The sequence below is a fragment of the Ambystoma mexicanum genome, chromosome 3p (genome assembly GCF_040938575.1).
Source record: "Ambystoma mexicanum isolate Mex_15411 chromosome 3p, UKY_AmexF1_1, whole genome shotgun sequence".
In the NCBI taxonomy this organism is placed as follows: domain Eukaryota; kingdom Metazoa; phylum Chordata; class Amphibia; order Caudata; family Ambystomatidae; genus Ambystoma; species Ambystoma mexicanum.
This window is the reverse complement of record NC_090925.1, coordinates 873,405,225-873,417,595: the sequence shown is the minus strand read 5'-3', so window position 1 is coordinate 873,417,595 and position 12,371 is coordinate 873,405,225. Positions and strand designations below refer to the sequence as shown.

The window sequence follows — 12,371 nt, the reverse complement described above, 5'->3', positions numbered from 1 at the left end:
TTCAGGGTGTAAATAAAGGAGCTGTGAGCAGGACGTGATTTCAAGGGAAATGGGCTTGTTTACATGCTAATCATTTCTAGTAGATGCTCTCCTTGGATGGTCTGCCCTTTTTAGTTAAGCCAATCTTGTGCCTGTTAACATCAGGTATAGTGCCTAATTGTGTTCCTGTTCCAATCCCTAGAAAATAAAGGGTGTCACATCTTCATGGGCTGGTGTGATTTCAGAAACCCAGGGACAGCTGAAGATGGGCAGAGCGACCTGGGGGAAGCCTTGGGGTAGGTAGAAGTGATCTGATATGTCCCTGTGTTCAGTAAAGTGTTCTTGGGTAGCACTGATATAGAAGTGAGCAGGTGGCTGAACTGGAATTTCTCTCAGGGAAGTGTTAGGTAGGTGGAGGAGATTAATAGATGCTCTCTCTCTTTAATTTAGGCTCTAGTGACCTCAGCACAGACCTACAGCACTCAGTTAATTTAGTTACATATAAAGTGGCATCTTTCCTCTGTTCCCTAGACCAGAAGGATTGCAAAGAACATGCTGGAGTGACCAGTGCTTGAGATAACCCTTTCTATCACTACAGTACAATCCAAGGAGATAGGCTAGGATCGACAGCGTTGAAGGGGGAGTAACCAAGGGGAGTGTTGTGATGCACGTCTTCCCTTGTGGCTTGCTGAGACTGTGTACATGATGTCATCATAGTATCATCTGGAATGTTGAGTGAGTGCATCCCCTGTGTGCTCTGATAGAGAGAGAGGTACCAGTGGATGCCCCACTTATCTTCTACTTGATGTGATCTACCCATGTTCCTGAGTTAAGTGTATTTTACGTGTTTAAGAGAATTCCTATTGAAGAAGCTTCCTGTCTAACATGAAGAGTCTCAGAGGCATGTGTACCAGCTTATTTTGCATTACAACACCGGCGACTAGTTAAAATGAACCTACCTGAGTCTGAGGACCAAGGCTGTGCTGGGGGGCATAGCAGAAGACAGGAACAGTGAAGAAGAGGACATTGACTGGAGTCCTCAAAGCAAAAGACCATCTCTCTCCACTAGAGCTCCCGCAAGCTGCTATCAGGCAAGGTACCTCCCGAGTCTGCAAGAAGCGGTGCTGGGGCGAGAAGTAAGCTTTCCAAGTCTGCAAGGGGCAGGCAACCAGCTCTTCAGGGAGCTGCAGAGTGAAGAGGAGTGCCAGTCTCCATGAAGAGTACCAGCGCTGAGTGGGGCAGCACCCATGTCTGTGATGGGCAGACCGATCTTTGCTGCGTGAGCAGACGTGCTGAGCTGTGCTGCTATCAGTGATGCTTGGGCAGTCTACACGCCGGGTCTGCGAGGGGCAAACAAGTCATAACCGCCTGCCTGCATTCAGAGGAGGTACTCTGTTGCTGTGAGAGCCACCTTTTCCTGGGCGCTGTGCTGTTGTGGGTTGAGGAATACCTGCTGGGGTAGGCTGTCCATCTGCTGTGGGGCACTGTGGTGACGGAGTGGCCCGGTTTTGGTTCTGGTGCAGCGAGTGTCTTAGTGGGTGAGCACCAGAGGCTGTGCGCAGAAGGCTCTGCACCTGCTGGGGACAGCGAACAGTTGATGACGTCACAGGTTGAGAGTCCAATGGCTTGGCAGAACGCATCACTGTCACGTGATGCAGAAGAACTGTCAGAGTGGGAGAGCGATGTTGGCAACGTCACACACCCCAGGAAGGGAACCTGGAGAGGAACGGCAACTGTGGAAGAGTGGTTGTTGACAGAAGTCGCAGGTAATGGAGAGCAAGCTGCAACTCAGGTTTCCATGGTGGATGTCCCAGGGTCTGGCGCTGTTTTCAAGGTGCCATCGAAGGCCAAGCACAAGTTGTCTAGAACCTGTGAAGCGGGTGAACAGTGAGATGGAAGCTTGCGAGCAAAGAGGCACTGTGCTGTTAAGAAGGGCTGTTAGAGTGACTGTTGGGATTATCACCATGTGGCCGATCGGCCTGGAGGGTCCCCTGGCAAATATGAGGCGTTGGTGCTTTGCATAAACTGTGGGGCCCTGTTATGTCATCCTGATAATAGTCATCTCATGGTACTACGAGAACTGGACCCAGATTTGTTGTGGTTCTTCAAGAGTATATCAGTTCAGACCAGTCAATGTTAGATCTGTGGTACACAGTTTACTATTGTTAGTTGTTTGGATTTAGGTCAGTTGTGATGAAAGGCCTGTTATTATATTAAGTAATTTTTAGTGGGCATGTTGGATGTGGTGGTGATTGCAGTTATTGCATGACGTGGCCTCTACATCAGGTGAATAAGAGAGATAGTTAAGCTATGTTTTAATTGGTTTTTGTATTTCCAATAACCATTTATTACAAATGCGCCATCTCCTGATGGTCATGGACTTTTTGATACCAAGTTAAAGTTTGTGCTTTGCTTTGACCCGAGTTGATTACAGTTTTGTGTTTTGTGTTTCGAGGTAGTGGTTGATGGGTGGAGTGAGCTGCCTGATATGCATTGCATCTGTGTTTTTGGATGATAGGGTGTAAACGTGGGCACCAAAGTGTGGGTTGGTTATGTGTTTTGTTTTGGAATGTAAGACACTGGCACCCTTGGGGTTGGTTGACCCGTGCCAATTGTTTGGGTTGGAGCCATGCTTTGAGGCGTGTGGAGTGTGTGTGTACTGGTTTCTGCTTTTCTGTAGGCATCCTAAATTTCGGTCTGGGGTGTAGATACCCTTTGTGGATTTGAGGGTCAGACATGCAGTTTTTCAGCTGTGCCTTCAACGTATGGACCATGTGAGGTTGGGTGCAGTTCACCTGGTTTAACGCTATGTTGGTTAGTAGTCATGAACCTTATTTATGGTGGTACAGTGTGTGTTGCTGTACCAGCATTGTGCCTATTACTGTTCTGGTGGGGGGGGGGGGTGTTCCTGTGTTGCCAATGAGGTCGTTGTTGGGCGTGGTGCCTTTGGGGATGAGAGGAAGATAGAAGTGGGTTTTACTTTTGTGGTCCTTTTCTCTAACTTTGTAGAAAAAGAGAGGGGCATTGTTGGAGTAAGTGGTGGAGTCTCTCTCTTACACAGTAGAAACATATAGAGGCGTTGCTGGAGTGGATGGTAGTGTTTCTGCTGTTGGTGTCCCTCTCTTACTGAGTAGAAAAAGAGAGGGGAATTGTTGGGGTAATTTGTTCCTCCACAGTGAGGATAGGTTTTTCATATGTGTGGTGTTTCTTGTTCTGTTGTTCGTGGAGACAGAGGTGTGTGACTTCTGTGGATGTCCCTATGTTGTTTTCTTTCTGTTTAGTAAAGGGGAGATATGTTTTGATTAGCTTCTTCCCTTGTGGGTTGCTGAGCCTGTGTGCGTGATGCCATCATAGTCTCATCTGGGTATCTAGTGAATTCATCTAAACCCATTCCATCAACATTTTTCCATCTAAAAAATGTCCATCTAATGTGTGTTTTTGGGGAGTAAAGGGTTAATTTTTGTCCAGTTGCATTTTAAAGGGTAAAAAACGGTGGGGTATGAAAATAAAAATGCATTAAAATTCAACTCTCTCTTCCCAAATATCTTCGGTATCAGGTAATATTTTCGCCAGCAAAAATGTCGGCGAACATATGGTCGTCGGGAACAGCCATAGGCGATATTTTTGGTGGTGAAAATATTAGGTGCGGGGGTTGCGGGGGTGTCCCCCGCACATAAAAAAATTATGCAGGGTTGCGGGGGTGTCCCCCGCAGGGTCCATGTGTTATGTTCGCCGCAAAAATATGGCGATATTTTTGCATCGCAATATTTTTGCGCAGAAAATATTACATGGAACCATATCTTCCTGCTCGAACTCTTCACTCATCCGCCTCCACCTCCCTCAGGGTCAGTCGCTTAACGAGTTGGTGGTAGATCTCTCGCCTCGGCTGGGGCCTCCCTCTGGAACCGCCTTCCTGCCTCCCTGAAACTTGAGGAGTACCATCTCCGGTTCCGGAAGCACCTCAAAACCTTCCTATTTTTTTCTTCTTTCTCTCCCCCTCTCCCCTGCTGAATTCTGAGTTAAAACTGCACTGGCTACATGGCCACCCTTTGTGACCTTGGGCCCAGGCCCCGCCATTTGCACACCTGCTCTGCCTCCCCGGCAACCCCGCACCTGGGGACTGTATTCTGTATCCCTACAGTTCCCCACCAGCACTTATGTCTGCTCTTACCTTGCACTTGTCACCATCCCGCTGTTTATTTATCTTATTTATTCTACTATCCCATGTACTGCACTTTCCCCTCTCCCTTTCCCCCTCGCACTTTTTCCTTTCCCCCTTCCCATGCACTTGCGCAATAAGAATGATACTTGGCCTATGAGGATCATTGTCTGTCTTCCCTTTGTTCCCCCTCCTTTGCCTCGTCGCGCCTCAAAACACTTGTGTATAGGAGCGTTATAAATGCCTTATCATATCATATCATTAGATGGAATAATTTTAGATGGAAAAATGTTGATGGAATGGCATTAGATGCAATGGTTTTAGATGAAATGACCATAAACCCTTATCTGGAATGTTCAGTGAGTGCATCAACTGTGTGTTCTAAGGGTGACAGTTAGAGTTGGCCTGATAGAGAGAGAGGGTGTCTGTGGATGTTCCCCAGATCTTCTACTTGATATGGTCTACCCATGTTCCCGCGTTAAGTTTATGTTTCCTGTATTAGAGACTGACTAGTAAAGAAGCTACCTGTCTCACATGCAGAGTCTCAGAGTCATCTGTACTGGCTTATTTTGAATTACACTATGGAGCTAATCCCTTTTCCTAGACTTTAAGTGCCCAAGAGGAGGTGAGCATGACTCACCAGATTTGGAGTAGGTAGAGACCAGAAGGTCATCGGGCCGTGCCTGGAACCGCTCCACCTCGGCAAAGTTGTTAGCAAAGTAATGGATGAGAGGGACACCGTGGATTATCTTCAGCTCCAGCCTGTCGACCAGCGGTTGACTCGCCATTCTGAGAAGGAGACTGCCACTAGAGGAAAACACGTAACAGCACAAAATAAAACAGAGGAAATTACATTTGAAGCCCATGAACCAGGCAGGTGCATATAATCTGTGAGCGTTTCAAGAATCCACAAGTCAATCGTGCCTACATTTTCCTGTTCTGTCCCTGGAACTTTGCCCCCAAGAAGTTGGTGAAGGGCGTGCACAAAATAACCAATATTGATAAAACTTTAATAATAACATTGATTAACAAGATAACGTACACTTGCAACTCAATCGTTAGCTCACACTTAAATAATGGGTGTCATTGTTATCAAATGACTGGTACACAATTTACGGACCTACAAAAGGCTGATTGGCCCAGCTGAAAACTAGACCTTTCACCTGCACATGACGCATGTCCTTTAGCAGTGGCTTTATTGCTGGGCTATAGTTCCTTTGGCTTCTGCTGAGGCTCCATCTTGCTGGTGAATGATCTGAAGTCATTGCACAATGCCACAACACTTAAATTCCTGTCTTGTGGCATTGTGCAATGACTCCAGGCTTTTCAGCACCAAGATGGAACCTCAGCAGAAGCCACTACTGGATAATCCTGTATTAATATTTAACAGCCTCCCATGTGACATATTTTTCAAGATAGAAAACACTGCATACAAGTTACTTTTTTGAAAAGAGAAACACTCATATTTATTCCAGACAGCACGAAGAAGCATGCCAACTTGAAGGTGGTAGGTGGCACAGAGGAAATGGGAGCTTGGCCCGCACCAAAGATTTTGCAAGGCACATCCAAAAAGGCTAAGCATCAAACACACCGAGCAGACTATGCCACATCAGTTGAATATCAATCTTTAAATATTAGCACTAAATAGGAATCCATTTTGTGAAGTCCTAAATGAGACTTCAATTCATGATGTACCACATGGTTTATAGTCACTATTTCGAATAACATTTGGTCTAAAGTCAAAATGTAGAAAAAAAAAGTTGAAAAAAAAATGTTGAAATCATATTTTAGTTCTTTTTTTGTTTGAAATGGGGGGTTCCCCCAAAACCCCCTTTTTTCGGTTTTGACCCTTTTTTTTGCTTGCGGAACCAAAAAAAAAACATAAATAAAAGAATGTTTCCACATTTTTGTCATTCGACGAAATGTTTTCGACATTTTGACTGGACACCGTATCACAGCATTCAATTAACGAGCGGCTCTGGTTTTGATAAACATCATACGTTGTAAAAATATACAAACACCTTAGCAGCGGCTTTTTTTGATTCGTTCACATTACCCATCAAAGAAAACAGCACACGCTTGGTACAAACATACTGTGGTGGAAAAAGAAAGAACATGCAAGTTACGAAATGTCTTGTTCTGATTTGAAATGAACGCTGATTCAGGTTCAGACCAATCTAAACGCAGCTATAATAGCTGGACCAGGCCAATACCATGTTGTACTGGCTTCGTTCGATGCTAAAACCATTTTGAAACTGACATGTTGGCAAACACATACGTGTTTCCTCTTGGCACACACAAGTGAGAAATCCTCATTCCACATTATTCTTGTTCTACATGACTAGGTTGTTTGTCTTAGCCTTAACCCTTATAATTGCACTGGGTGATACCAGGTGACGATGCTTTGTACTCAAGGAAGTCTGCTGTAAATCCTTTTTTAATAAGAACCACATCTGCAGAAAGTTCTACACTGCACCGGACCAAGAGAAATGAAAGAGTTAATGATTCGTCATTGATGTCCTTGTGATGAGCAGAAAGCTGAAAGTGTACTCCGTAGGACGGCTTCAATGAGCATTAGTGTAGGCCCCTCCCATTGATTTCAATGTATCTGATAGTGTAAGGAACTATTGGGTTTTGGGAGCAGTATTATTGGGTTGGATTTGTTTGTGGAAACCTGTCCTGTCAATGTATGTTATTCATTTTGCTATGCTGCTATTAAAAACATTGATAAAGTCTACCCCATTTCTTATTTAGGTTATCTTAAAGTAGATTTTCTTTGACAACACAAATGGATTGCCCATGACACCATCATTCATAAGAACATATTAATGCATAACCGGTGGCACAGCACATGATAGTAACCACACACACCTCACATTATTTCACATCAGTCGCCTATCACATTTTAAATATACCCATACACCACTAACAATGCACAAACTTCATGAAGTAACAAGCAGAAGGATTCAATCCTTGATGCGCCAAACGGTTTTGCTCAGAACAGCACCTTAATGAACATAACATTACTTTCCAGTTCAACACACCATACACATATCATTGATATTGGCAGACCCTCTTCCATTGCTCTCCATTGTCTGAAAATGAATTGTAGACTTTCAGTGTGAGTGCTGCATCCTGACAAATGTTCCTCAATCATACCGGCACACTTGTCAAAGTGGGGCTATGTATGTTGTGTGGTAAGACACAATGGGCCTCATTACGAGTATGACGGTAAGGCAACAATGGTGCCGGTATCGCATACTGGCACCCGCGAGCAGAACTTAATGCTAGCAACGGTACCGTTAATAACGGTACCGTTGGGGATTACATTTTTACGGTGCCCAGAAAAGGGCAATTACTGGGTCCGGCAAGGTCGTAATGACCCGGTAATTGCCCTTTTCTGGGCACCGGAAAAAAAATCAATACCAGCGGCAGCCTTGTAATGAGGCCCAATGTGTCAGGCACACAGACAACACTGCTGCAGTTCTCATGTTGTATTTTACCAAATCTGATTCCACCTGCATTCCCGGCGCTGTGTACCCCCGCCTTACCCAAACTAAGCCATGCTCACCAGCCAAGTGGACTGAAGCCGAGCACTCTTCATCAAAACTATTGTCAGAACTTACATTTTCAATGTATTTTAAAAATCAAATGAAGCAAATACATAACATATTAAAATACATCTCTGTATAACTAAGTTTGCCATGTTCTTAATTTTAAAAAAAATGCAATATGACAAGTATGTGCCAGAGGATTTCAGCAATCCTCGCCTGCCACCTGAAACTCCACTTGGCCCTCCACTGCTGCCCCAGTCACCCTGCCCAAAAATACCCTCCAACATGGAAACAGTCATTGTACTCCTAGCTCATTCAAGCATGTGTATGTAAACAAGGATATGTTTGTATAAGGTATAGAACATTGTAAATAACGTTAAGTATCCTTCTTATGAAGGTTATACTGTGTTATATTTCAGAAGTACTATATTCACTGTTGCACATGTCTCACTATGTGAACTAGAACTCATGCATGATGTAAATATATATTTTATGAATTTTTATTAGTTCAGGTAGACATTTGTTCTCATAAAGTTTAAAACTTGGTAATTCATTCATTAACTATTTTGGGTATTCTCAATAGATATTATTCAAGTCTGTATGATATACATGTGTTGGGTCATAGATCAATTATTTATATTTGGAAATATTAAGTATTTACACGTTTCACTAAAAATCATTACAACAGAAACAACACCTACAATACACGATAGACTACAAATAACATGTCAATACTCAAGTACACCCAGGAACCAGCCAACTATCCTGTGTGGTAGTTCAAATTAACTAAGGGTTACACTTCCCCAACACAACATAAATATCATTACCAGCAACATACACATTGCTGCCATCATACAACGAAGTGTAAAACCTAGACATTGATAGCACAACCCGTTATGAAAGCGAAATTGGGAAAGTGACATTGAGAAGCTATCTAAACCCATCTTCAAAATGAGAGAAAATGCAATGTGAGAAAAAGAGTGCAAAAAAAACAGGATTTTCAATACAATCACTATGCTATACAGAATGTTACTAAAGAAAGCAAGTACACTGTTAGTGCAATGTCCAAACTCATGAACATGTTACTTTAAAAACAGGAACTTTCAAAGTGTACAAAATATAACATGTAAGTAAGAAATGCATGCGATGAACAAACTGGTTAACATGTTAGTTTAAAAATAGGAACTTTCCTTCTCTGCTTCACTCTGCGTGGCTCCACATAGTAATCTGTTGGTTGGTCTAGGCGTTCTGGTGGGCCACGTGGTCCACCTTCTTGAGTTCATGCCACCACCTGGCAATGCTTGCAGCACACATAAGTCAGCTTCCTGCCGGCTGCTGCGCCGCTTTGCTTCTGCATTCGCCACGTCCACCCAACCGAGGACCTCCTGGAATGCCCTGGCTTCTCTCTCCCAGGTTCGACCTTCCTGAGCTTCACCTGCTCAGTGAAAATGACCTCCTAATGCAAGTCCTACGTTGCTTTTATGCATCTGAGATTGGTCCTTCCCAGTGGAGGATCGTTGTCCATCTTCTCTTTCCCTGGAGTATTTTTTCTTACTCGATAGCAACAAGTCCTCTGTCATGCCTGCACCACTGGCGCACACATTGTCAACCATCATGGACTATTTGGAACTCATTTATCTTCATAATACACTTTGATCAACCCCTATTCACACTTTGGTACTTAATTTCCATTTGCACGACGTTGGTACTTTCTTATTTAATTCAGCTAACTACATGTACCATAATGCACCTTGCTACAGTTATCAATTCCTGGCTATTCCCATTCATCAGTATTGAAACCACAATCCCCAGAAGCCCTAGCGATCAGTGCTGCTTCCACCTTCTCAGGACCAGAGAGGGAGGAGGCAGATTACCTTCAGGTGGGCTGCTCCAGGTGCTGCCAATTAGCCTGCCTCAGTACAGGGCAGGGCTGTATTTAAGCAGCTGCCTGCAGGAGCTCAGTCTCTTGCATTAAGAGTTCTCCCAGCACCTTTTTGCCTTGAGCCACGAATTGTATGCTGTTCCTGTTGCTGTATTATCCTGCTTCTGATCCAGTGCCCTTTGCCGGTTCCTCTGGGATCCCTGCCTCGCTGCCCTGCTCCTCTGGGTTCCCTGCCTTGCAGCCTGCTACACTCCTCTGCCTGCAGCCCTGGTCCTCTGGGCTCTCTGCCTCTCTGCCCTGCTCCTCTGGGCTCCCTGCCTTGCAGCTTGCTACACTCCTCTGCCTGCAGCCCTGGTCCTCTGGGCTCCCTGCCTCGCTGCCCTGCTCCTCTGGGCTCCCTGCCTTGCAGCCTGCTACACTCCACTGCCTGCAGCCCTGGTCCTCTGGGCTCCCTGCCTCGCTGCCCTGCTCCTCTGGGCTCCCTGCCTTGCAGCCTGCTACACTCCTCTGCTTGCAGCCCTGCTCGTCTGGGCTCCCTGCCTCGCTGCCCTGCTCCTCTGGGCTCGCTCCTTGCTGCCCTGCTCCTCTGGGCTCTCTGTCCGCAGCCTACTACAGCTCTCTGTCCTGCTCCTCTGGACTCCCTGCCTTGCAGCCTACTACAGTCCGCTGCAGTCCTCAACAGTTTGCCTGCACCTTGTGCCATCCGTTACTCCAGCCCTGCTTCCTTGTTTGCAGCCCCCTGTTTCCTGGTCACTGCTCCCTTGCTCTCTTCCTTGTTTGCAACCGCTGTTCTTGATCCCTGTCCTTCCCTTCTTTGAGTCTTCTGTCCTTCCCTTAGGTTATCCATTTCAGTTATACTGTTTCTGTACAGACACCCACAGCTGTTGTTCCCAGCCACGAGCATACAGAGTGGGCTCCTGTAATAGCAAAATGTGCAGAAGGCTGGAGTTTCCAAAGGTCCGTGGAACACTCTTTCCCATTTCTGCATACACCCCAAGAGGGAATCCAGTTTGTTTGTACCTTTGTATTCCTTGCCCCTTTTTTGTTCACAGCTACTGTTACCTATTCTTCTTTCTTGTTGAGCTTCCTGCTGTGTGTGCTTATCTGTCAACTTCCATCAGCACAACCACCCAAAACCTACCTGAGTGCCCGATGCCACTCTTGATAGAGTGCCATCCTTGATATCTTCATAGTATTCTCTACTTGCTATGGAGGAGTGATGGGCATTACTCCTCCACTCTTCTTCTCCTCAGTGGATTAGTGTTGGTTTGAATACTGGAAGTTGTATTAAAATAGTAAACAGTGGTCTGTTCAGGTTGCATCTTGCGAGGGAGCAAGGGTCTGAGGGATTCATAGGAAAGAGGGGCAAGGAGTTCCTTCACAGAATAGTAGTCCTTGTCCCCAAAAGGGGAGTCTCTCCCTGTGAGGTCCCGCTTACCTCCGCCCATAGGGGGAATGTTGTGTAGCGGGCTCACCTCCCTAGCCTCACAGGGATGGGCTCAGCTCTGGGGACAAGATCCTGTGAATCGTCACACACCCTTTCCCTTATGGACCTGCCTTCCCCTTCTTCTCCAGTTTGTGTTTTTTGGGTCTTAATATATGGTTCTTTAGGTGTAGATTTCTGGTTACAATACCCTAAAGATTATTTTTTAAGGTCTATCCAGGTAATTTGGGACAACCATTCATGTACTTCTGGGACATTTCCACCTATGACTAACTGGGCAGGTAGTGTTGGAATTACTGCCACTGTTGCTTTCACCAAGATGGCTACAGGGATTTCAGTGTGTCCATGGATGCACCAGACATCTTCCTTTCATGTTCCTTTCCACCCCAAAGGTATATAATTCTGGACTCACAGCACATCCTTTACTCCCACTATCAAGCTGGGCCCAAACATTCTGTTGTTGGATGGTGGCGGGTACTATATAGATGTTTTTGCTTCCCATATATAAATAGTTGTTTTAATTCTTTTTTCCTGATTTTCTATCCCTGGGGATAGAATAACATTGATCTTCTTTCCCAAAAGTTGAAGGTAAGGTTGATGTCTGAGCATATAGGGCAGTGGAAAAATACAGCCTCATGAACTCAAGCGACTATATAACATCAGCAGAACTACATCTCAACGATACTAAATGTTATGAGATGCTAGTCATTAACCCTAGTCCGAGCCTCGTGGAAGACTGGCACAAAATGAGCCTCAACTGATGTCAAATGGCAACAATGTGTTTCATCCCAACAATTCACAAGAAATGTCACTCCTTCTCACCATGCAGACCCATCAGCAATGGCATTGGCTTATTGACAGAAATAATCTCCCAATATATAAATCTTTATTTACAACCATTAGGCTCAGGCTTGGCTTCGTACATCCAAGACACGAAACATGTAATACAACAATTGCAACATATCACTTGGGAAGCAAACTAAGACTAGTAACCCTTAATGTAACATCTTGATACACGAATATCCTCTATGATAAAGGAATTGAAACAACTCATTATGTCTTGAAATCTAGATCAGTGTCGTACCATTCTTAAAATCTAATGCTAATTGAGCTGCTTCACTTTACTCTGAACAACAAAATATTTACTTTCAATAACCAAATTTACTGCAAAAATCAAGGTACAGCTATGGGAGCGAAATTTGCTCCAACTTATGCAAACATTTACGTGGGACATTTCGAGCTAGACTTTGCATGGCAAAATCCTGCTTTCACAACCAACAACCAAATAGCCTAGTGGGGGGGGGGGCATTATATCGATGACATACTCATCATCTGGGACGGCGACAAAGAATC

General features: G+C 44.8%; 1 protein-coding gene across 2 annotated transcripts in view; it reads right to left on the bottom strand.

Moving 5' to 3' along the window:
- The window catches only part of LOC138581038 (sulfotransferase 1B1-like), a 282,080-nt gene that overhangs the window by 192,737 nt on the left and 76,972 nt on the right, over positions 1–12,371 (bottom strand). For both annotated transcript variants that reach the window (XM_069652063.1, XM_069652064.1), the window contains exon 2: positions 4,779–4,945. In XM_069652063.1, coding sequence (XP_069508164.1) covers positions 4,779–4,945 — 167 coding nt within the window. The remainder of the gene's footprint in view (positions 1–4,778; positions 4,946–12,371) is intronic.